Source organism: Antechinus flavipes, chromosome 2 (genome assembly GCF_016432865.1).
Source record: "Antechinus flavipes isolate AdamAnt ecotype Samford, QLD, Australia chromosome 2, AdamAnt_v2, whole genome shotgun sequence".
In the NCBI taxonomy this organism is placed as follows: domain Eukaryota; kingdom Metazoa; phylum Chordata; class Mammalia; order Dasyuromorphia; family Dasyuridae; genus Antechinus; species Antechinus flavipes.
In genome coordinates, this window is record NC_067399.1 from 345,567,420 (window position 1) to 345,593,680 (window position 26,261).

The 26,261-nt window shown below is 33.8% G+C and overlaps 1 protein-coding gene across 3 annotated transcripts in view; it reads right to left on the reverse strand.

Annotated features, from left to right (window-relative positions):
- Positions 1-26,261, reverse strand: part of RALGAPA1 (Ral GTPase activating protein catalytic subunit alpha 1) — a 307,831-nt gene that overhangs the window by 224,673 nt on the left and 56,897 nt on the right. For all 3 annotated transcript variants that reach the window (XM_051977982.1, XM_051977984.1, XM_051977983.1), the window contains exons 4-7: positions 17,332-17,389; positions 11,244-11,287; positions 9,473-9,650; positions 6,123-6,238 (exon numbers count right to left, since the gene is read on the reverse strand). In XM_051977982.1, the coding sequence (XP_051833942.1) occupies positions 6,123-6,238; positions 9,473-9,650; positions 11,244-11,287; positions 17,332-17,389 (396 nt within the window). The remainder of the gene's footprint in view (positions 1-6,122; positions 6,239-9,472; positions 9,651-11,243; positions 11,288-17,331; positions 17,390-26,261) is intronic.

Here is a 26,261-nt window from a genome sequence, read left to right on the forward strand (position 1 = left end):
AATCCCAAGGCAATGTCAAAGTCTTACAAATAGGCAGCCACCTAGACTAATTCTAGCCCTCTTCATCTCCCACCTACACTTCTACATTAGTCTCCAAATTGGTATCTAAATGGTTTCCCACTGCGATCCATCCTCAAGAACTACCAAAGTTATTACCCAATTGTAAAGTCACCCACCATTTTCAATAAATTCTGGCAGCTCCTTATTAATTACCTTCTAGGATCAAATAGAAAGTCCTCTGGTCCACATTTATACATTTTAATTAAGATGTGGCTATAACCTGGCCCCTTTCTAGTGCGCTTCCACATTATTCTCCCTCAACACATTCTACAATAAAACCACACAGTCCTACTTGTTATTATGATGCATCATGTTCCAATTCAAGCCTTTTTACTGGCTGTTCCCAAGTTGAAATGTTCTTCCCCCCTCATCTTCACCTATTATTTCAGGGTTTCCTTCAGGATTCTACTCAAAAGTCATCTTATACTAGAATTCTTTCCCAGTTCCATCAGCTATAGGGGTCTTTTCCCTAAGGCCACCTTCCCCCAAGAAGAACATTATAAAATGCAAAGTAGCTAATTTTGATTACATTAAATTAAAAAGTTTTTGCACAAATAAAAACAATGAAGCTGTGATGACCACGTTAGTACCCTGGATACCTTAGAATCGGACAGTCAGGATAAGCAAAAGTCCTTGGTTTTTATTCTTGGTCTTTAGAGGTAGGATTGAATTGGATGGAAGCAGAATCTCCGCGACCTTCCTTCTTCATTTCCCGCCCAGCAGAGACCCTGGCTAGTATTACTCCACCCCCTTAGTCCCTCCTACAATTCTATATATATACCAATTATCGAGACAGCACAGGATAGTGGGAAGGGTCATTTTCCAAGCATATGCTTATAGAATATTGGCCAATTGGAAATTAGCCTTAAGTGCTCGAACAGACCTTAGTGCATCAACTCAAAAGAGTTTTAGCCCTTTACATGAAGCCAAGATGGGAAGCAGAAAACTGGGGAAAAATTTTTACATCTAATGTTTCTGACAAAAGATTCATTTGTAAAATATACAGAGAACTTACTCAAATTTATAAGATTAAAAGCTATTCCCCAACTAATAGTCAAAAGATATGAACTGACAATTTTCAGATGAAGAAATTAAAGCCATTTATAGTCATGAAAAAATGCTCTAAATAATTTTGATTAGAAAAATACAAATTAAGACAACTCTGAGACACTACTTCACACCTCTCAGATTACAGGAAAAGATAATGATAAATGTTGGATGAGATGCAAGAAAATTGGGACACTAATACATTGTTGGTAGAATTGTGAAATGATCTAATAATTCTGGAAAATAATTTGGAGCTATGCCCAAAGGCCTATCAAACCTTTGACATCAGTATCTCTATATCCCAAAGAGATCATAAAAAAGGGAACAGGGCCCACATGTGCAAAAATGTTTGTGGCAGCCCTTTTGTACTACACAAGGCAAGGAATGGGAAATTGGGTGGATGCTCATCAGCTGAGGAATGGCTGAATAAGTGATGATATATGAATGTAATGCAATATTATTGTTCTATAAGAAAAGATCAGCAAAAGGATTTCAGAAAGGCCTGGAGAGATTTACATGAGTTGATTCTTAAGTGAAGTGAGCAGAATCAAGAGAATATTATACACAGCAACAACAAGATTATGGGATGATCAACTTGATGGACTTGGCTCTTTTCAATAATGAAGTAATTAAAAGCACTTCCAATAGACTTCTGATGTAAAGAGCCATCCACATTCAGATAGAGGACTACTGAGACTGAATGTAGATCACAGCATTGTTTGTTGAGTAGTTGTTACTTGTTTTTCTTTCTCATTTTTTTCCTCGTTTGATCTGATTTTTCTTGTGAAGCATGATAAATGTGAAATATGTTTAAAAGAATCACACAAGTTTAACCTATATTGGATTACTTGCTGTCTAGGGAGGAGAAGGGGAAGGGAGGGAGATAAATAAAAATCAATTGTTATTTTAAAAAAATCTAAAACAGTAAAAAAAAAAAGTTACCTTCCATTTAATATGTATGACTCTTGCATATACCCATTTATGTACATGTTGTGACCCTATTTAGCATGTATGTTCCTTGAGGGGGCTCTAATGCTTAGCACAAAAACTGGTAACCTAGTTTTTAATAAGTGCTTTTTGATTCCTTTCTGCCTGTTTATTCACATGTAATTTCATTTTCTTGTCTTATAAACTAAAATTGTAAAACCATGCCAAATAATAGGGAAGACTAAATAAACACCTTTGCTTTACCTCTAATCTTAACGGAAATGTTGTGTCTGTCTGTTACGAAGATTAACTTAATTTTTTTCTCTGTGAGGTAGTTGTGGTTAAATGATTTGCCCAAGATCACATAGCTATTAAAAGTTTAAGTGTTATGTATCAGAGGCCAAATTTAAAGACAAGTCCTCCTGACTCCAGGGCTGGTGCTCTATTCACAGCATCATCTAAGCTGCCCCTGAAGGTTAATCTTAATTTTTGGTAGAATTTACCATAATTAAAGAAATAAACATGTTTGGTAGTATTTTTAATACAAATGAAATACACATCTTAATGGCTTTTTCTACATCTATTGATGTAATTATGTTTTAAATTGCTTTTGAAGTATAATCTATTATAGTTTTTTTCTAAAATAAAACTAATTTACTTTTGGCACAATTAAACTGATAATTACGATTTCAAAAAAAAGTATTGTTGTAACTTATTTGTGATTACATTAAGTAATAATTATGCATTAACATTCATCATATAAGCTGTAGTTTTCTCTCCATGCTATCCCTCTCTCTGGTTTTGCCAATTTTTCTATAAAGATTTGACACAATTTGCTTGAAAATTATATTAAATTTTAGCAAACCTGGACCCACAGGTTGTTTTTTTGGTGGAGATAGGAGTGGAGGAACTTGAAAAGGTTCACATGTACAAAAATGTTTACAGTAGCTTTTTTTTTTTTTTTTTTTTAAATACAAGATACTGGAAATTCAGTGGATGCTTACCAGCCGAGGAATGGCTAAATAAGTAATAAGTTATGGTATGTGAATGTTCTATAAGAAAAGATCAGCAAGATGATTTCAAAAGGGCAGGCCTGGAAAGATTTACATGAATTGAAACTAAGTGAAGTGAGCAGAACCAAGAGAATATTATACAAAGCAACAACAAAATCATGTGATGATCAACTGTGATGGACTTAGTTCTTTTTAACAACAAGGTAATTCAGGCTAATTTCAATAGACTTGTGATGGAAAGAGTCATCTGCATCCAGAAAGAGGACTGTGGGAACTGAATGTGGATCACAACATAGTATTTTCACCTTTTTTGTTTTGTTTGCTTTTCTTGAGTTGTTATTACTTGTTTTTCTTATTCATTTTTCCCCCCTTTGATCTGATTTTTCTTTGTCCAATATAATAAATGTGGAAGGGAGAGAATAGGGGAAAGGGAGAGAGAAAAATCTAGAACACAGGGTTTAGTGGGTAGTGATAAACATGAAAAAAATTCAGAACACAATAAAATATATTTTTAATGCCCAGAAGAAAACAAAGGCATAAAAGGGGACTTACAGAAACATTTTGTTGCTACACTGAAGTTTAATGCATATATATTTAAATAAATGATATATAATAGTTCAGTTTTTTACAGACATCTCTTTTTTCTGAATACATTTGTGGTTTAAATGATGTTATGATAAAAAAAAAACCATATAATTTAGAAACTGATAATTTCATTGTATATGATAATCTTTACACAGTTTACTTTTCTTAACCAAGGATTTTATTGATCCTTTCTCTAAACTCATGGGTGGTTCACTATATTTTTTGGGATTCAAATAAGTTGCAAAAGATTCTACTCTAACCCTTCATTTTAATACTATATCTTATAAGAAACATTTAAAAAACAAGTTGTTGGGTTTTGCTTTTTGAATCTATTATGCCACTGCCTTTTAGTAAAGTTCATCCATCCACATTTACTGTTATAATTGTTAATTCTATTTTTCCCTCAATTATATCCCATTATGTAGTATTTCTTCTCTTTACCTTCTCCCTCCATTCAATTTAAGAGGAAAAAGAAAAGGGGGGAGGGAGGAAGGAAGTGAGCACTTGCTATTTGTTAATCCCAGTTTTTTTCCTTTACCCTCTTTATCCAGCCCAGATCTACCAGATATACATCATTAGGCCTAACTGGGTTCTCTTAGCTCTTTTATTAAAAAATCAGTCCTCTGTAAACTGAATTTTGTTTTTCTTAGGACTAGTCTCTCCCCAAATCTGCTCTCTCACTTAATACTCTCTTCATTTTTCCTGTCCTAAGCCTTTTTTTTTTCCCTGAGGCAATTGGGGTTAAGTGACTTGCTTAGGTTCACATGACTAGGAAGTGTTAAGTGTCTGAGGCTACATTCGATACTCAGGTTCTCCTGACTTCAGGGCTGGTGATCTAACCATTGTGCAACCTAGCTGCCCACTAAGTCTTTTATTATATTTCTATACTGTATTCTTTTGTAATACATAAAAACCCTTCATAAAAACCCCATTTACCTTCCCATCACTTCTATGACACCATTATTTAAAAAACAGTAAATTGTTCCCTCCTCCCTCTTTCAGCCCTAGGATATTTCCTCCACTCCCACTTTTTTACCTTCTTTCTTTCTCTCTCTCTTTTTTTTTTAAAAACCCATATCTAACTCACTTCTCAATACCTTATTCTCTGGCTTCTGCCCCATTTACAATACTCAAATAGCTCTTTCTAACTTTAATCTGTAATTTGTTTTCTTTCTTATTATTATGAACTTGAAAAACATTTATGAATATTTCCACACATATACAGGGGAAAAAAAGGAAAAGAAAAAAAAAAGAAAAACAGTGTAAATGTTTTACGGCAAATACCTGATATCTTTAACTTTTATTTAAAAGTAAGCAAACATCTTAGTTCCAAAGGTGTCTTATCTGTCTCTGAACTTCCTGCTTTCCCCCTTTATTCCTTTTCTATGTACATGTTTTGTAATTTTGTTCACATCCTTTTCTTCTTCTTTTTGGCAACATTATCATTAGTCTATATTTCTACCTCTCCTTCTCTCTCCTTCCTCCTCCCAAAAAACCTTGCTTGTCCTTTTCTTCTTCTTTTTGGCAACATTATCATTTAATCTACATTTTTTCCCCTCCTCTCATTCCTCCTTCCTTCCCCCCAAAACTTTGCTTGCAACAAAAAGGCATAATGAAGTGAAACAAATCAATAAGTCATGTTTGTTAAATATATACTTCATACTAGCTTATCACTTCTACTAAGAAAGCAGAAAGTAGTAGGTTTCATCATTAGTTTCTTGTAGTCAAGGCTGGTCACTACTGTATAAGTTGCTTTCCTTTACAATTTTAGTCACTGTATGAATTGTACTCCCAGTTTTATTCATTTCACTCTACATCAGTTTATAAAATTCCTCCCAGATCTCTCTGAATCTGAGCTTTCTCCATCATTACAAACATAATAATTAGGTTATTGTCACTTCTCATCTAGACTACTGCAAGAGATTGTAACTGGTTCCCCTTGCATACTCTCTCATTTGCTCATCTCTCTCCTCCTCAAATCATTCTCCAAAAACCAACCAAATATGTTTCCTAATACACAACTGACCATGTGACTCCTCTAACTTAAAAGTTTTTAGTGACAATATAATCTTTCTAGGATGAACTATAAAATCCTCAGTTTAGCATTTAAAGGCCCTAAAGTCTGGTTCCAAGATACCTTTCTAGTCTTATTTCAGACTACTTCCATCAAAATGGAACTACTGGATTTTTCCTTGTTCTTGGAAAATGTTATCTGCTACCTATATTCATTTATACAAATTATTTATCTCTCTCTCTCCATCTTCAGTTTTTAAGAATCTTTACTCTTTGAAGCTTGGTTCAGAGGTGTGATCTCCCAAGAAGCTTTCTTTGCACGTGCTTTCTCTCCCTTCCCTTCCCTCCTCCCCGCCTCTGACTTCCAATTATTATGCTCTATCATTCCACAAATTACCTTGTAAAATTATTTTAAGAAAAAATGTATCCACATAAGATAGTAAAAGGGAGAATAAAAAATTAAAAAAAAAAAAGTACCTGAATAACCATATATTTCAAAAGTGCTTCTAGAAAATAGCTTGTGAGGTCTTCTTGTCCTTTATCTCCTGACTGCGGAGGGACAAGAGGAGTGATTTCTTCTATAGTCACTTGGGCTATCCAAAAATAAAAGAAAAGTTTAGTGGTCATCAAATATTTTTTCATAATGAAAGATATAAGAAAAAATCTTATTTACACAAGTGTTAAACGAACAGAAGAACTTCTATCTTATTTATTATCCTAAAATTATAGCATGTTTTAACTCTCAATAAATAATGGAAAGACAGAAAGTCTACTTACTGATTTTAAATTCACTGATTTTAAATATCATTTCAAGAAAGAAAATCCTTTTGAATGTTTTCCTTCTTAATCACTAAGCAATACTGTATAATAGAACTAGGACTTGGATTTAGAAAACCTGAGCTCAAGTCCAGTTAAGCTAAATTTTACTAATAATGGAATATTTAATAAGCCATTTCATGTCTGTTATGGTTCTGAGTTTTCTAATATGTAAAATGTGAAATAATAATACTTTCATAATTATTAATACCTCACAATTTTATAATAAGAAAGCAGCATACAAATATAAACCACAATTTTTATCTTGAAGATATTCTGGTGAATTGTTCTTAAACTTTTTAATTCTTGGGAATCCTTTACATTCTTAAAAGCTATTGAGGACACCACAAAAAACTTTTATGTCAGTTATATCTATTTATGTTTAATATGTTGAAAATTAAAATGTCTCAATATGATTATGAAAATAATTTAAACCTTGAGGACCCCCTGAAAGGGTCCTCTACATACAAGATCCTTCCATGATACTTGGGCTATATTTTGAGAACTATTACTCTAGGCAAATATAATTATATAAAATCATTAAGAATTCTGTGCTTTGTAGATTATATATGGTCCTAAATGTGGTTATCTAAGTAACCCTCCAAAAGAAACAAAGAAATTTTAGTCATTCTGACAGTCTCACTGGATTTGTTACTTCAGTATGGGAAGTTGTACAAAGTTCTAAGAGACCTCTAGGTTCCATAAAATATGGCATTTATATGCATCATCCACTTGAACTAGCTAGGTCCTTAAAACTTAAATCCTAAAAAGTTAAAGGCTCAAAGAAGTGCCAAAGGTTAAGACATAAAACCCTCAACAAGCGTCATATTTTTTCTGCTAATTCTGCTAATAAGTTATACTTCTACTAAGTCTATAAAAATTAGCCAAAAAAAATTGCAAAAAGCCAAAGACTTTAGACATCAGAAAAGAGCACTTACATATTATGTATATAGTTAAGGGAGCTGCATAAACAATATAAGGAGGATATGGACTTGTGTCTCTATATAGATATATAGCAAAGGCATATACAAAATACACACACACACACACGTATATGTTTCTATGTTTATGTGTGTGTGTGTCTAAGATAGGTAAAATAGCTTTCTTCAACATATTTCATTTTATGTATTCAGCAAATCAATTTTTAATATCATTTTTTTGTTATTTTGATTGTGGCTAATAAAAGCAAACCATGAATTTTTTTTCTTCCAATTGAATCGAATATACTCAGTTTATATGAAGTAATAAAATGTTCCCTAAGCAGTCTATTTTGAATGTAAGGGAGAAAATGCATTTTACTGAGTTATCACTACAAATCATACAGCTGGGGTAACTACTTTTTTGCTTCTAAGATCATCATTTATTTTGTGTGTTTTTAAGAGAAATTAATTAATCTTGATTTTAATGGTGAATTTAAAATAATTAAGACTTTTTTTTAAATTTTAATTTTAAAGTAAAATGTGTATCATCCTTTTAATCATCCAATTTCTCTTCCTTCTCTACCTACTCTAGAATATAGAACTGCATTTTGGGACTCTTCATCATAAACATTAGAAAACTGAATTCCAGAGAGATAGGTGATTTGCCCAAAGATCACATAAATGACAAAGACTGAGAACATGATTCCAGGTTTATTTGTTTCAAAGTTCAGTGTCTTTCCATAAAATCACAATTGGGGTCTAAGTCAATTAGAGTTATACATAATAACCTGAAAAAGAATGACCATTTCTTAGAGGGGAAAAAAAAGTTCAACAAAACTCTAACAGATGAGGAAAAAAAAACTTTTTTGTTTTGTGTGTAAAACCAGAGTCCTAAAAAACCAACAGAGTTAAGAGTTTTACCAATTCAACAAGAGATAATATAATAGATGACTAATAAGAAGCAATGAAACAGTATTTTGAAACAGCATCAATTTCAGCTAAATGTTTTAAAGGAAAGAGAGTCTGCTTATGAGGAAAAAAAAATAAAATCTGTAAAAATAAATAAATTTTTTAAAAATTCAATCATGCTTATTAAAGATGAAACTATTATATGTATGACATATGTATATCCTATTTCCCATTACAAATCAAAAGTTAGGAAACTGAAATTAGCACCTCTGTTGAATACAAATACTGTTGATGAAAGAGGTTATAGTTTCCTTATCATCAAGTATGGTCCAAAGATTTAAAATACTCTGAGAATAACCAAAGGATTAAAATTTATTACCATATAAACAGTCTAACGCATTTCTAAAGAGTTGCATATGGCATTTACCCAAATATAAACAACTCATTATTATTTACATGCTAGACTAGACTGGTATTAAAATACAAATTCCAATCCTAAAACACATTCACTTATACACTAAACCTCTCACTGTCTTTGTGAGGAACAGAAAGATAAGACAAAGGCAATTTAAGGAAATCTGGCAAAACAGTTGTGATCCTTGTGAAAAAAGCAGTTAAATATAAATATTATTAGTTATAGAAAAATACAGTATTTTTAATTAAAAACATATTTTTGTTTTACCACAAATGTATTGTGATTTTTAAAACATATACACATGTATATTTAAAAAAAACAAACTAAACTACAAATAAAAAAAAGGGGCAGTAACTCATAAAAAAAAAAAAATAGCCAGGGTTTTTTCTAAAATGAGAGAACAATGTTTTAAAAGGAAATTTCTAGAGAAAGAAATTTAAAATGTGAAGAATAACAACTGAACAACCAAAATAATCAGAAATAAAAACAAAGCATTTATGAAAGTATAAGGAAAGTAAATGAGAAAATAACTGATTTACTAAAAAAAAAAAAAAAAAAAAAAAAAAACCTTACATTTCCTTTTCTATAATATGTCCTCCATAAAGCAAATACTATTTAAAAAGTATATCTGTACATTTCCAACTCAGCAAAAAGATAAGTATAAAAAAACAAAATCACAGAAGTGCTAAAGTGGATTTGGAATGCTTATTCAATTTTAAAACACAACACAAAAGAATATGCTGTTAATTAATATCCTATAGTCTTACTTTCTTGAAGGTTAAGTGGGGGATTAATGAGATTATCTAAAGTCCGAGGTCCATATTCAGACAGTGGTGAGGCAAATCCAGGAACTAAGCAAGAAAATATCCAGAGCTGTTCTTTACTACAGTTATTCTGAAGAGCTTGTAACCATAGCAAGAAGAGACGGACACCTTCACGCCTGATCTGAAAACACAAAACAATTAAATACACAGAGAATTTTTACCTGAACAGAAATAGAAGGATATGGAAGATCTTTTTTTTTTTTTTTTTTTTTGAGATCAAAATTCTCTAAGAAATGAAAAGAAATGACTATTTGGCAAGAATTATAGCTGTCACCAAACTAAATCTAGACATATATGTTTCATTATATCAAAGCCTGAGTCTATGGAATTGATAAAGCAAGAGGTTTAATTTGTTTCTATTGCCCCCAAGATAAAAACAATGAAAATCTTTTCAAATAGTGAGTTAATTCCAAAGCAACTAATTCCAGGGAAGGTTCTAAGTTCTCTCTCTCACCCCATGATTGAGTCAGGAAATAAGAATGTGAAGAAAAAGACTGATTTCTTGTCAAAGATAGAAAAGATAAAATTAGAGGAAAAGGAATCTTTTTCTGGTAACCAGAACATTTTCACTAGTGCTTTTTGCACATAGTGCTTTTTGCACATAGTGCTTTTTGCACTTAACATATGCTGAACTCAATCAGGTTCTCTCCTACTCAGGCACAATAGCTCAAATATTACCCTAGCTTCATTTGTTATCAGAAATAACACAATAAGTACAAAGTGTGCTGAAGTTGTAGAAAGAAAAACCTAGGTTCAAATTCTGATTTGGATACTTAGTAGGTGAGATAATCTCACCTCTCAAAGCCTTAGTTTATTTTACATCTATAAAGTGTAAATAATATCTATAATACTTTATTCACAGACCCATTGTATCAAATAAAAGTATGTTTAGTAACCTCTGTAAGCCTTAAAGAGCTATATAAATGTCATTTACTATTTTTAAAATTATTGTTACTGCTATTATTAGCACCACCATCACTATACCATGGCTTACCTGACAATAGAAAAATGATGAAGGGGGTTCTATTTTTCCATTGCAGTCAACTCTAGGTCAGTGCAAATGGAAGTATAAGCACAAGGTATAAAGTGAAATTACCTTCCCAACAGGTGGGTTGCTTACACGCGCATGCACACACATACACGCACACACGCATACACGCACAAGCACAGACATACACACACGCACAAAATTAAACAGCAAATCATAAAAAATGAAAACTAGTCCAGTGCTGTTACTGCCATTTATATGTGGCTGCAGCAAGAGAAGTAATAATTTTGTTGCTTTTGTTACTGGAAAATGATTTTCCTCTAGATAAGATCCAAAGTGGAAACTTGTATCTTTAATAGAGGAATGTAATTACAGGTTATAAATTTATTTAAGGGACTTGGCATTTTAGGAAGAAAAAGAAAAAAATTGCACCTGAGTACTGAAGAAGATGCTGCTACATTTTACATTTACATAACCCAAAAAGGCAATTTCAGCACCTTTTAAGAAAGAGAAGAAAAACTGAAGGAAAAGAGAATTAAAATAGGAGATACATGCTTGTTTCATTTTTTTTCACATAGAGAATTAAATATAACTGCAGACATATTCTACAAATCCAGAAGTGTTTTGCATAGAAAAACACATGTATATATCATCTCTTTTGTTACAAAGTAAATCTGAAAAAGTTTTAAAAAGTCATTCTACTAAAAGAAATACATTTTTATATACCTTTAAGGAGTTTCCTGTGTGAAGGAGTTTCTTTAAAATCAATCCTGCAAAGAGAACATTCATTTAAATACTTATCTTTTCATATGATTTGATAGTCACCTAAAATTCCTTGTCCACTTGCCTTATTGTCTAATTACCATTCCTCTTCTACTAAACTTCGACTCAGGTTAACCCCCATCATCCAATACTTCTACTCCTATTTATGGGATTTCAACCACTATACACTTAGGCTAAGAAAAGCAACATGTTGTAATAAACAACTGGACTCAAAAGCCAGGAAAATCCAGGTTCAAGCTTCCCTTATGACTCATACAAGAACAACAGTTCTCAAACTTTTAGCTCTCAGGACTACCTTTATACTCTTGGAAATGATTAAGAGTCTCACAAAGAATTTTTGTTTATCTGGGTGTTATGTATAGATTTTTGCCTTGTTAGAAATTACTACAACCCCTGAAAGGTTCTCAGGGATCCCCTAAGATTTCTGGACAACTACACTGGGCAACTTCTTAAGACTGTAAGTTACAGAAAAAGTCCTGACCTGAACTGGTAGAGGGAACTTTTTTCCAACTAAAGATTTCCTAAATCTAAAGAAAAAACAGGTTTGTCCCCATTTTCTCCACTTGCGCTAGATAACCCCACTCCTTCTGGTTTCCAAATGTACTTCTTTCTCTCTACATGTTCAATCACCACTTTTTTTTTTTAACTGAGTTCAAGGGTATCCCACATGAATATCCTTTAATATTTTCTTCTGTGACCTAACAATATGGTAGGGTCTGAACCCATAATTAGTTTAAAAAGAGTACTGCACTTGGAAACCAAAAGACCTAGATTTAAATATTGTCTAATGCTTATTATGATTTTTAAAAAGTCAACCTCTCTAAGTTTTAGACTGCTTATCTATAAAATGGAGACAAGAATTGTAGTACCTGGTTCATTAAGACTGTCATGAAAACTTAAATTTTCTCCTAAAGGAAAAAGTCTTGTTTGACAAGGAAAAAAATTCTTTACTTATGCACCTGAACCATCCCTCCCAGCATTTCCAAGATGTTATTTCAATTATCTCCTCATACATCTTCAAGAAATCTAAAACAGAACTCATATTTTGCTGCAAATCCATTGTCCTACAAACTTCTCTGTTTCTTTTAAGAACATTAAGGATTATTATTCTAGGAATCTAAGTTTGCAATCTGGAGTCATCATTAATTTTTCCTTCCTTCTGTGCCACCCTAAGTTTTCCTGATGTCACTTTATAAGATTACTTGTATCCATTCACAAAGCTTCTTACCTAGATTACTATAGCAACCTTCAATTTGGTCTTTGTAATTAGTCTCTCCCTTCTCCAATCTGACTTTATCATCCTACTACTCAAATATTTTCAATGGTTCTCTTTTGCCTCAAATATATGATATGAACTCCTCAGACTGGCATTTAAACCATTTCACAAGCTGGTTCCCACCTACTATTTATTTATTTATTTATTTGCTGAGATAATTGGGGTTAAGTGACTTGCCCAGGGTCACACAGGTAGGAAGTGTTAAGTATCTGAGGCCACATTTGAATTCAGATCCTCCTGACTTCAGGACTGGTGCTATATCCACTGTGCCACCTAGATGCCCACTTTTTAATAACATTTCACATCACTCTCCTCGACACACTACATTCTAATCATTATTGAACAGAACATGACATTTTGCCTTTGTGAATAAATTGTTCCTCTCCACTCTCTATTAGAATCTCTAGCTTCTTTCAAAGTACATTTCAGATGCCACCTCCAATATGAGGCGTTTTCTACAGTCACCAATTAGTTCTCTCTAACTCTTTATATTATCTTGTATATATTTTGCACATATTGTACATGATGTATCCTTCCAATAACACGTAAACTTCAGAGCAGAGGATATTGCTTTTTTATATCCTTCTAAGCTTAGCAGAATGTCAAGAACACATGAACTTAATACTTGTTGAATTTAATGTGATCATTCCCTTTCCAATAACTTCCCTTCTACCTACCCATATGTTCATATCTTCCCAGTGCTTTAAAAAAAAAAGTTTTCCCTAGACCTTTCTACACCCTTAAGTTAACGTTCCCCTTATCTTTTCTCCCTTTCATCATCAAATTTCTTTTTAAAAAGTGGTTCTACTGCCTTACACCCATTCACTTGTCAACCAGTTGCATTATCTGGCTTCTGCTGCCATGATTCCATTCACATTTCTCTCTCAAAGGTCATCACTTCCCAACTGAAAAATCTAATGGCTTTCCTCAAATCACATTCTCCTGAACCTATGAGCAAAATTGTCCTCTCCTTGATACTTTCTCTTCATCTGGCTTCCTTGACACCAAATTCTCCTTTTTCTGTAATAACTTATTCTAAATGAGTTTATAGATCCTTTTCCTCAATACTGGTGTTTCCCAAAGTTCCCTGGATTGCCCTTTATTTTTTTTCCTTCAGTTTCTTCTTTGAAAATCTAATTGAGTCTGAGGGAGCATGAATTTGTTACAATGACTCGACACTCTTCCTACAAACACAAGTACCCAATTTCTATTTTATCATCTTTCTCATACACCCAATTTCCGCTTTTATCCTTCTCACAAGTCCTAACCAATAAATCAACAAACATTCATAAAGAATTTACTTCACAATAAGATATGATGCTAAGTGAGCTGGAGATACCAAAACAAAAGCACTGCCCTCAAGATTCTTATACTTTTATTAGGGAAGACAACAGATACATAAATAGGTATATACACAAAGTAAATGTAAAGATATCTTTAGAGAAGAAGGAATTAGCAGATGACAAAAGGAAAGCCTTTCTGCAGAAGGTAGCATTGAGCTGAGTCTTGAAAGAAGCTAAAGATGATCTTAAGTAGTAAAAGTTAAGAGGAAAACATTTTAGGCATAGGGGCTGGCCAGTGCAAAGGCATGGAAAAGGAGATGGAATACTGTATGTGAAGGAATAGCAAGTGGGGAAATATATCCATTATATAATCTAGGTATAATTTCCTAGATTATAAATTTACATTTCTAACTAGTTATTAAATACCTCTACTAGCATGTCTCAAAAAGTATTTAAAGAATTTTAAAATGCTACTCTCCCCTCCCCTAAAAAATTACCCTGTATTTACTTTTTATATTTTTATATATTTATATACTGTTTTCCCCAATAGAATGTAAATTCTTTGAGGGCAGAAACTTTAAAAATCTGTAATTAGAGGGTAGAGCACAGTACTTCTCACATGGTACATGTTAAATAAATGCTTACTAACTAAATGGGTTCATGAGGTCATAGATATAATATATACCTCCAAAAGGTTCAAACTGTAATCTAGCTGCATCTCATCCTATGTAATCTGTCTTCGTATGCTCCAATAAATCCTTCATAGGGAAGTCCACTTATCATAATGAAAGATTTCTTCTGGACTTTTTACAATCGTGTGGTTACTAGGATAGGACTCCATGTATCTCCAATATAATGGATGTACTTTTACAAAGATAGTTCTGTATTTTAAGCCACACCATATTTTGTACATATCATCTGAGTAATATGCTGTAGCCTTTGTCATTCTGCTGCCCTTTAGTTTTCTTGGAATTATGATTCTTTGAAGAGTATGAGATTCCATATAACATTCTTAAAAATGTGAATTTTTATTTTGGAAAGTTTGAAATCAAAGTATTATATGATTTCCTATATGTGCAATCTAGTTGACTCTCTTCTATTCAATTTTGGACTCAACTAAGTATCCTCTGCATATCTGAGATTTATATAATTACAGACCACCACCATCCAAATAGGGTATCAACAGAATAATTAAGACAATAAAAATTCTTTACCACTTGGATTTTCCTGTATGGATTCTTAGATCAAAAAAAAAAAAAAAAAAATCAGAAATTTCATTTGGGAAACATTAGGGCTTGATGTAGTCAGCACAATGTCATCTACAAACAAAACCATTTGGAGGCCCTCACCATGAACCAGGAATCCTTCTTCAACTTGGACTCAGCCCTGGATCTCTTCTTCATAATAGTGATAGACAATTTAGTAAGTATATACTGTGCCACGTTCAATTTCTCACTTGATACTCATTATCAGAATACTGCTTAAAATTTTTATTTTTTGAAAATCCTACAAACTTTATAGTCTATTGAATTAAACACTTCATTTGGTATTAAATGCCTGGCACAATCTGGTACTATCCTAAATTTCTGCTCCACCTCTGATTAATGTCCAACTGTAATCCAGGCAAATTATATACTACTTCCCATTCCCCATTCAACATGATAAGTTTTCTTGCCTTTCCTTATATTTTTCTCTATGTCTGGAATTCAGACATAGAGGCTTTCCTATATATATCTGATGAAAAATTTCCCAATTTTAAAGATTCAGTTAAAATGCCATTTTTTTTAAAGAAGCATAGCATACAATGTAGTAAATAAGCATAGATTTAATGAAGGCAGGGATTTGTACTTTATGTGAAGAAAAGAGAAGATATATGGTTTTAGTTATTCATCTGCAAGTAAAGGAGGCCAACAGAATTTACACATCTATAAACTGCCTAACAGCCTAAAAAGATTATTTAAGTAGTACATCTAATAGAAGACTAAATAAAAGGACTGACCTAATTTGCCCATTGAAACATCTATCCAGATTGAGCCAGTAAGGCTGGAATGATCCTATAAAAGCAGTTTTTTTGCATATTTTGGAGGGAGTTTTCCCTTTGCTGTTGGAAAGATGAGCTCCCATATTTAATCTAATATTTTTAATAAGAGAGGGTTTTTTAGTTATTGTGGCTCTCATCATCCTGGTGTTTTCCACAATTCAAACTTAGGTCCTTCCTACGCAATGGCCTTAAAGGTCAATTTAAACCTACCTCTGGTTCAAATTCAGGCTCCTAGCTGTATAATCTTGGTTACTCCACCTTTCTGAGTCTCATTTTCCGGACTTGTAAATTAGTAGTAATAATCCTTAAACTATTGTGAGGAAAGCAAAATTTAAAGTACTATATAAATGTAAGTTGTTATCTAATTAAAAGTGAATGACATTTCCCTTCTTAAATCTCACAAAGCACTTCATTTATACCTTAATTTTGTGATAGAAGACAGAACTGAAATATCCTCTTCTTAATACCCTCAGGTAAACTATTAAGATTTGAAAAATAGATTCTGATCTGCTTTGGTTTGAACAATTTCCTCACCTTAAGAATTAAATTGCAGGTCAGAAGGAAAAAATAAGTTTAAAATTACACACACACACACACACACACACACACACACACACACACACACACACACATTTATATATAAAACTATTGTTATTATTTATATTTCCTACTAAACTATCAGCTCCAAAATGGCAAGGAATTCCTTTTACATCTATGTACTTAAACATGCTATCTGAAAATAGTATTTCTATGAATTGAATTATTTAACTCTAAATGTCAGAGTTCTCAGTCAGACTTGATAAAAAACCTTTCCAACAAGTCCTTGGCAACCTCCAACTTAATTTTGGTGATCCTGATATCCTTTTGGCAATAATCTCAATGCCAGCAGGGAGTAAAAAAGATCACCTTCTCTAAAATGTGATTTCTTGAACTAGAAAAGAAAAATAGAAACACAGTCTATAACTGTAAATAGAACATCATATATATTCTAACATTTCCCTTTCTTTTACAATTTTTACAATTTACAATTTACAATTAAATTTTACAATTAAAATGGAACAAATGAAAACTTTCCCAATTAATCCATTTAAAAGTTCACTCAGGAACTTTTTTTTTTTTTTAACCTTTCCCAAGGTCCGGAAATTAGTTTTCTCTAATGCTTTATAAAAACTGCCATTGCATTAAATTTAAAACAACTACTTTTGATTTATTTTTTTAAAAACCTTCAAATTCTTCCTTTATCTCCCCTTCATAATTAACTTTTTTCCTTTGCAAATAAAATATTACTCCTTTTCTTTATAGCATCCAAACAAAATTTGCAAATAAGTTTTAATTAAACAAACTACAAAGAAACAGAAAACAATAAATAGCTTTTATTTTATTTTTTTAATCCGCATTTGAAATCCAAGAGCTGCAATTCAGGTTACTTACCAATACTGTGAAACTGCCATCGCTGATGAATCCTTTCTGGAAGAAGCTGTAAAATTTTCTAAAAGTCATTAAAGAGAAAATAAAATAATAAATGATATGAAAGAGATGTGTCTGAAATTCTATGAAGTGAAAAACAAATTATAAATATTAAGACTATAGAGTTCCTGGCATGAAAAACATGCCACAAAAATAAAATAAGCTTTAATCCGCTATCACTCGGTACTCTTCCTCCTCCCCCTTTTTTTTTGGTCAGGCAATTGGAGTTAAATGACTTGTCCAGGGTCACAAGAGATAGTAAGTATTAAGTGTCTAAGGCCATATTTGAACTCAGGTCCTGCTGATTCCAGGGTTGGTACTTGATACTTTTTTTTTTTTTTTAGCCCTGGTAACATACAGTAGTCGAAAGTACTGGTAACATATAGTATAGAACATAAAAGTACTAGAAAGTACTATAATATAACAGATCTAGGAAAGACTTGAGTTAAGACAATATAACTTAGGAAATCAGAAACATTTCTGTCAATTTTTAAAAGAATAAATTGAATCTTTTTAAAAATTGGGTAAAAATCTTCCTTCTGATCCTCCCAGTTCAACATTCCTTGCAAATGAAAAATAAAACTTATGATAAACATTAACAGTCAATCAAAACGAATTTCCAAATTGGCCATGTCAAAAAACAAAAGTTTTTTTTTTTTTTTATCATTTAACACTCTAGGTGCTTCATCTCTTTATCAAAATGTAGTATTCATTATTCTTCTGCAATATTAATAATTAAGTGATAAGAATTCCTAAGTTTTTCCAAATTCTTTGCCTCTACCATTTTGTCATTTTTAATATTGTTTCCCTGATTCAATTCATTTCTGTAATCAGTTCATATGTCTTCTCAGGCTTCTCTGAAATAATCTTTTTTTTTAAGTTAAATTTATTTTATTTTCCATTCTGAATTCTCTTTCATTCCTTTCCCCTTCCCTTAGTCACTGAGAAAACACATTAAAAATATGTATAGTTATGAAAAACAAATTCCCACAACAAGCCATATGAAAAGGAAGAGAAGAAGAGAGGGGAAGGGAAAGGCTTCATGGCTGAGTACACAGTTTGGGGGGGTTCACCCTTAGAGGAAGCAAGAGGAGGACATAGCCTCTCTATAGACTGGGCTAAATGATGGAACTTGACTTTTTCTCTGTTTCTAACATCTGATCCCTACTGTTTCTGCTACACATCTTTCCACCTAAGCCAAGTGTCATAACTTTTCTAATGATATGATTAAATAAACTTGTTTTTGTTAACTATTATGAGTATTTCATTTTCTTCTATTTTTCTACCTAGGCTCCATCATTTAAGGAGAACTTAGCAGCAATAATCAAAAAATTGGAATGAAATGGCACTATGGCTCACATCAATGGCTAAAGCAGAGGAAAGTCAATGTAAATATAGAGAATGGGATGATCAAATAGCTGGATATAATAGCAAAACACTTTATGAAAAGAATTCTTCTGCTAATATGTACAATATTCTCAAAGAAAGAGCGAGAAGGTCCCACTGACTTAGGAGGGACCTCAATAGAGAGAATAAATAAAATTCCAAATTAGGCACCCACTGGTTATTATCAAAAAACAAAAAAAAAAAAGGAGAACCTGCATGTCAGCATGCAGAAAAGGAAAATAAAATAGTCCAGCATATTTAGAAACAACAAGGAAACAAGGAAATAACAACAGCACAAGTCAAACAGGCAAAGCTGATGGGGGCAAAAAAAACAACAGGTCATATAAAAAAACAGGGTCTCTGAGCCAGAGATTACATTGGAAAACATACTGAATTCTACTTCAATTAGGGCTACAAAGGAAGAAAATAAAAATGGCTATGAATACAAAAGTTAGAAACTCTCAAATTTTTTCTATTATTATTTAATGGAATTTGGTTTCCTCCAAAATGGGACATCTACTATTGACATGATTGAACTGCTCCTGCCACCATTTTTGCTCACTCAAATGCTATCACTATCCCAGGTCACACTAGTGAATTGATCATTTATTTATGCTGCAACAGGTCTTAGCATTCCAGTTTACACATTAAAGACCCCAACATTTTTGGCAAGGCACATTATGATGTTGCCCATGACATGCAAAAGATCCTGTAGCACTCCAGAACATCATTGCTATCCTTGGCATGAACGAAATGTCTAAAGAAGAAAAGGTCCTGGGTGCTTTCAAGCCTGAAAAATTTAAGTGGTTTTTTTCATATTCATTCCAGGTTGCTAAAATATACATAGGACATACAGGAAATTAATACTTCCAAAATAAACTATCAAGGGACTCCCAGCAGATCTTGGCAGACCAGTGTGGCTATGTCCTAAACAGACCCTCTATTTGTAAGAACTTATTAAAGAAGCTGTAATAAAGGCTGAAGATCATGAATGGTCACCCTCATCTACCAAAATACCTATCCACAAGTACAAGTTATTTCAATTATATGAGAATACTATGCAAAAACTTTCATCAAAAAGATGAAATATTTAAACTTCCTAATAAAATGTATACATTACAAAAGAAAGTTGATAATCTCTTGTTACTAAGCCCTACGTACTAATGAATAGATGATGTAAAGGTCATATAATCACTCTTCTTCCAAGGCTGCCTATTAGAAATTGAGGGATGCAAAATGATCCTTCTAATAACATGGGGGGAGGGGAATAAGTCTCTTTTATTAAATGCAAATGATACTTTCAAGATTGAGTTCTTTTGAATCATTCAGGAGTCAATACCCTTCACAAATAGATTACTATTCTTTCAAAATCTAAAGCATCCAGCCCCAATCCCAATATCCAGCTTTCTTTACACACCCATTAATCCAGGAGGCTAGGGGAGCTCTGAAGGATGGGGGTTCTCGGTAAATCCTCCCAAAGGAGCTAAATTATAAGCTATGTGGTTGGCATATAAGGGAACTCTGAGTGACAAAACACTTTATCACATTTATTCCAGAGAAGTGGCCATGGGTCTGGAGCTTGAGAAGAGTCTGAACAACTCCTTTGGGGTCAGGATTAATGGTGGAATTTTGCCTTTGCTTCTACTTATAGGGAATTTTCTGTGAGAAATATAAGCACCATCAGAAACAACTATACTATGTTTAAAATGAATAACCAAATGGATTTCCTTATGGCAACAGAAAAGATTGAAACATGGGAGTCATCACATGTAAGGATGTAAGGATCACAAATGCTATTTTGCAGTGAGGACAGGAGTACTTTCCTTTTAGGATAAGGCAGTACTATTTACAGCAAAAAGGAGCTCATTTCTAAAAGGCAAATATACTGTGGTCTCAAATGGTTCCTATCTGCTTCCAACTAGTAAAATTGATTAAACTGGCTTTCTTTTCAGGGCATGAGGGCTTCCTCCTATTCAGAATATGGCATAGCTCTTCTTGATGGGCTACCTTTCTAATACTCAAAATGAAACTCATTTTAATATCAGAAAGCTCCAAGATTGGGCCCATCAACAGCACATCCATAGTTTTCCAGCTCTTATACCTCAGGCAGCTATTGAATAATGAAACAGATTTTTGGGGTAAAAAAAAAAAGTTTCATCATAATGCTTCAGGCTATTGTTACCGGGTGTCTTATCTCACTGAAGCACCATACTTGATAAATCAATACTGTAGTGTTCAAGGTGGTTTTCTGGAGATCTTGGAGCAGCCTTCGATTCAGTAGAGTTATTATCACAAGAATACCCGGTGTTAAAGTGCAAATTCTTTATTGTCTCCTTCACAGTCTAGTTTCCTTAAAGTTTTCTTAAAGGCCTTCCAGAGTCTTTCTTTCAGTGGAGAAGCTAAGTAGGACAGGCTTGTCACCACGGTGGTATGAGATGGAGTGAATGAATCTGGCTCTATATCCAAGGGCTTGTGCTTCAGCCTCCAGTACCACAAAGGTAGACGATGGAATGGATGTCTCTCCTTGGCTCCAAGAGCTTGAGCTCCCACCTCCAGTCCTCTTGTCTTCTCTGGCTCTGAGTCCTCAGGCTGAGTTTGTCCCAGCTTATGTGCGCTACACTGAGTATAAACCAATCATTATATCACTAGGAAACCATTATTTGTTATAAGATTAAATCAATCATACTTAGAGAACTATTAATCACCATGCCAAACTAGACAACAGTTGTCTTATCAATTCCACTGACTTGTAAGAATGCTTGTTTTAAGTACAGAGTTCTGGCCCATAACACCTCCTACTTTCTTTTGTTTTAGAACATAGGTGGTCACACCCTCCCTGACTTCTCAAGGAGGTGAAAATCCCAAAAAGGAAGTGATCACACCTTCCCTGACTCCTCAAAAAAGGTAGAAAACACCAAAAAAGGAGGTGATCATGCCATTCCTGATGTCTCAGGAAGGGAGATGAAAACGCCAAAGGAAATGGGGAATCAAACCAGAATAGTGAGTTTCTGAAGGGTCTCACTTGAAACAGGTATACATAAATTCACAAACATGGCATGTATTACAAACAAACAACATGAATTAACATGAGGAATTATACATGTCCCTAAGTCCTAGAAATAGTCCAAACCAATCTATTGTCCATTACTTCATGTGTCAGGAATCCGATAATTCCTGCAAGTTTTGAAGTCCTGCTATAGTCTCATCTTGTGTTAGGGAATTCAATGATTCCTGCAGATTTTGAAGTTCTGTAATAGCCTTATCAACAATTTTTCATCTCAGGGAATCCAATGATTCCTGTGGGTTTTGAAGTTCTGTAGCAGTCTCATTATTAGGCATGCTCGTTCAGTGTCTAAAGTTTCTTAAGTCTTCTCCTTTGTTTCAAGGTTTTTCTCTTTTTCTGTCTCTCTCAAGGTGCTCATTGGCAAGCAAACCCTTTCTTCCAAGCAGTTAACCTATCTAGTCCCTTCTATTCACCATTTTCTGGATCTTTCCTCATTGCCTGGAGATTATATTGAAGCTGCTTACATGGGACACTGCTCTTCTGTCAGGTTAAAAAGGCTATATTCTCCCCAATAGTAATCCCTTTCTCCCATCTGATTGCTTCTCTGCTGATTGATCATATCATAGATTGAACTTCTAAAGACTCTTTGAGTGTAATCTGAGCTGCCACTTGTTTTTTTTTTTTTGAGGTTTTGGAGCTGGGCCCCACCTCTCGTTTTCTTGAATCAATCTATAGTCTGAGGCCCAGTGTAAGCCCTTGTTGCATTTTGTACATGGGTTTTGGGTCAGGAAAGGTTCATTTGGACCTTGCTCTATTTTTGTGAAGGCTTACCCTCCATCTTTTTTTCCTGGGAGGGAGCCCCATGCTTTGATAGCAGCAGCAGCAGCAATTTGCTCATATGCTATCACAGAGTAATTAATCTGTACTGAAGTATCTGCATACTGACCTTTACCTGATAGTTAGTCAAAGGTAATTTGTATATTAACTCTAGTTTGCCTATTTTGTTGGGCTTGTATTCTACGTAATTCACTATACTCTGAAAGCCGTAAGTTTTGTCCAGGTTCTAAACATGTCCTTGCTATAGATTTTCAATCACTAGGGGTTAAAATTTCATAAGCCAAATTTTCTAATATCATCTTAACATAAGGGATTTGCCCCATACAGAGTGCAAACTTTTTCAAATCTTTAATAATTTCTAGATCAAAAGGAGTGTATTTTCTCCTGACTTGACTCAATGAATCAGAGAATCACAGGGTATGCTTCTATTAAATCAGATATATCCTGTCCTTTTTTAGCTTTAGCTAGTGCCTTTTGTAATCTTGTTACAGGCTGCTTCACAGGTGATGCTGATTATGTCACTGCCCCTCCCTCTCCTCCTTTTCCTTCCACCCATGAAGGATTAATTGAAGGAGGTAGGTCAAGGGATGGGGAAATGTCCTAATGGCTCCTGCTGTGAAACACCACACTCCTTAATTTTATCAGAATTGTACTTAACTCCTTTCTTGTCTAATTCTTCATGCTTTTCACCTAGTTTCTCAATATACTCTCTCTCCTGTTCTTTCTTCTTTTTTCTTATTCTAATACTTATATAATTCCTTAAAGCCAATTATATTAAGTTATATGTATAAAATGTTTCTTTGGGAATTGAATTCGGGCCATTATCATTGGAATATTCACTTAGTTGCTCTCCTACTAATTTCTACTCATCTGGATCTAATTTTTTTCCTTTGAGAACCAAGGAGATGTGTATTGTGATGTTTCTAAAAGTTCAATGATCTGCATTCAAATTACAATTAAACCTTGATTTTCTATCAGTCTAACTATGCTTTCTACACATTTTCCTTGAGGTGAAAAAGACTCCTTTCTAAACATTTGTTCCATTTTCAGCTGAAATACTAGTTTAGCCCTTTATAAAGTTTCCTTCTTGTCTATTTTTGTACTTACCTTAATTGCTGGGTCCCAAAGACTTTTCCACTGAACTCAGGATCAGAGACTTTCCCACTGAACTCAGGATTGTGTAAGGATCATGTACTTAAATCCTTAGCCCCACATTGAGCACCAAAATGTAGTGTTCTTGTTTGATTTTTCTGGGTCTTGGAAGCAGCCTTCCTTTCAGTAATCACTATGAGAATAGCCAATTAAAAGTCCAAATCCTTTATTATTTCCTTCACAATCTAATTTCCTTGCTTGGGGCCCGGGCCAGCTTTCTGGAGAGCCTTTCAGACCAGCTTTGGTCTCAGTGGAGGAAGTATAGGAGTTCAGCCACCATGGTGATGTGAGATGAAGTAAATGAGTCTGGCTCTCCTTGGCTCCGAGAATTTGAGCTCCCGCCTCCAGTCCTCTTGTCTTCTCTGGCTCTGAGTCCCCAAGCTGAGTTTGTCCCAGCTTATATGCTCTACACTAAGTATAAACCAATCATTATATCACCAGGAAACCATTATTTATTGTAAGATTAAATCAATCATACTGAACTTGGAGAATTATTAATCACCATGCTAAACTAGATAATCATTGTCTTATCAATTCTACTGACTTAACACCTTGTAAGAATTCTTGTTTTAAGTACAGAGATTTGGCCCACAGCATAACATCACCCTAGAAAGAAGAGAATTCTCTTAATTTCTTGGGTTTAGTTTCCAGAAACTAATAAGAACAGACTCCTTTAGCACTGGTTGACACTCTGGAGCACTCCTTGTCACCCAGAAAGGACTCACATAGGCCTTAAAGGCCCCTGCTTATTTGGAAGTTCCTCATAAATCCTGGCAAGATGGCTTAGATTCTCTCAACAGGGAATTCTTTAATCCCCCAAATGATTTGAACAATTTTCCCCAGAAAAAGAAGGATATATGGGATGAAATTATTGAGAGATCTTACTTTCTAATGATATGAGGGAGATGAGAATGTCTATGGATAATGATTTTAACTGAATTTACATGGAAGAAAATGGATATTCTCCAGCCTACTTGGTAGCAATTCATAAATTAGAGAGTCTCAATCTTAATTCCTGTGGAATAAGGGGGCAATCTCTCAACAGAGACCTCTAAAAGGGGTAAAGATCTGATATTATTCCCCTGTCAAGCTGAGAAAAAAGGGAAAGGAAGGGAATAAGCATTTATACAAAAACTATAATAGTCAAGCATTGTGCTAAATGCTTTTTACAAATATATCATTTGATTTTTACAACTACCCTGTGATATATGTTGTTATTATTCCCACTTCACAGGTGAGGAAACTGAAGCAAATGGAGATTAAGTAACTTATCCAGGATCACATAGCTAGTGAGTATAATTTTGAACTCAGGTCTTCCTGACTTTAAGTTCATCAGTCTGTCAACTGCAAGATTCTTTAGGTAAAGAAGGTTTTACCTAGTAGAGAGGAAACATGAGTGGCAATACAAGAAAAGCCTTGGCATCATCTTATTTTAGGATAAGCTTTATGCAAGAGGGCTTATATTCTTATAACTATTTTACTACAGATAACCCATCATGTCATGATGAAAAAGTGATGACAATGTCAGAACTGCAATAGCAATTATGCTATAGACCTGATGGTCCTGGTACTGGGCCTGTCATTGACACAAGTCTAGATAGGAAAGAGTCACTATGAATTACAGGAAGATTTGGCACTGCTCACCTCATGGACCAGATCATTTCTTCCAAAGTGAGGAAATGAAATCTGGAATTTCTAGACTTCATTCTCTTCAATATTTGGTTATTCATGCTTTCATAAGATCATTAAATTGAACTGATATGTTTTGTTTTCTCTTTGCTATGATACTGACTTAGTTTTTCTTTTCATTCTCCCATGCTGGCCACAAGAAGTTTTTTGTGTCCCAAATCAAAATGAAGGTTATCCAGTAAAAGCTTTAAGGTTATTTAAGTGGTAGAAGGTATTCTAGATCCTTAAGATTTTGTCACCAGGGGGTGTGATGTGAATGAGATACTATTTAGCAGAGTTAAATGTAGGAGATGAGGAGCAATCTGTCAACCACAGACAAAATAACCAAGTATCCTCTCCAAGTTACAGCTAAGTAAATAATCTCTTATTTAACAGTTAAATATACTACTGAATAAATGGACTTTTCAGCTAACTTCATCATGAATCTGCTGCCCTGCCTGGTTTCAAATCTAGGAAACAAGATGCCCCTCCAAGGTTAAAGCCATATCCTCTAATCTTATCACCAGTCTGTCTCAAACCTAGACTGACACTACTTCTCTTGGTCTTCTCTGACTAGGGGATTCAACCACAGAACTCCAAGTCCTCCCAATGCCTTCTTTCTATAAAGAACAGTAAGTGGACTTTTCACCTCATACTATATTATATCTGCTGCTTTGCCTGGTTTCAACTCCATGAACAAGATACAGTCCCTCCTATCTGATGTCCCACACCTCAACTTTCCTACCTCCTTTCAGTTTTATTTCCTTCAATGGATTGTAACTCATTAGGGAGAGGGACTTTTTCTTTTTATTAATTATATCTTCTACAAGTAGCACAGTGCTTGACA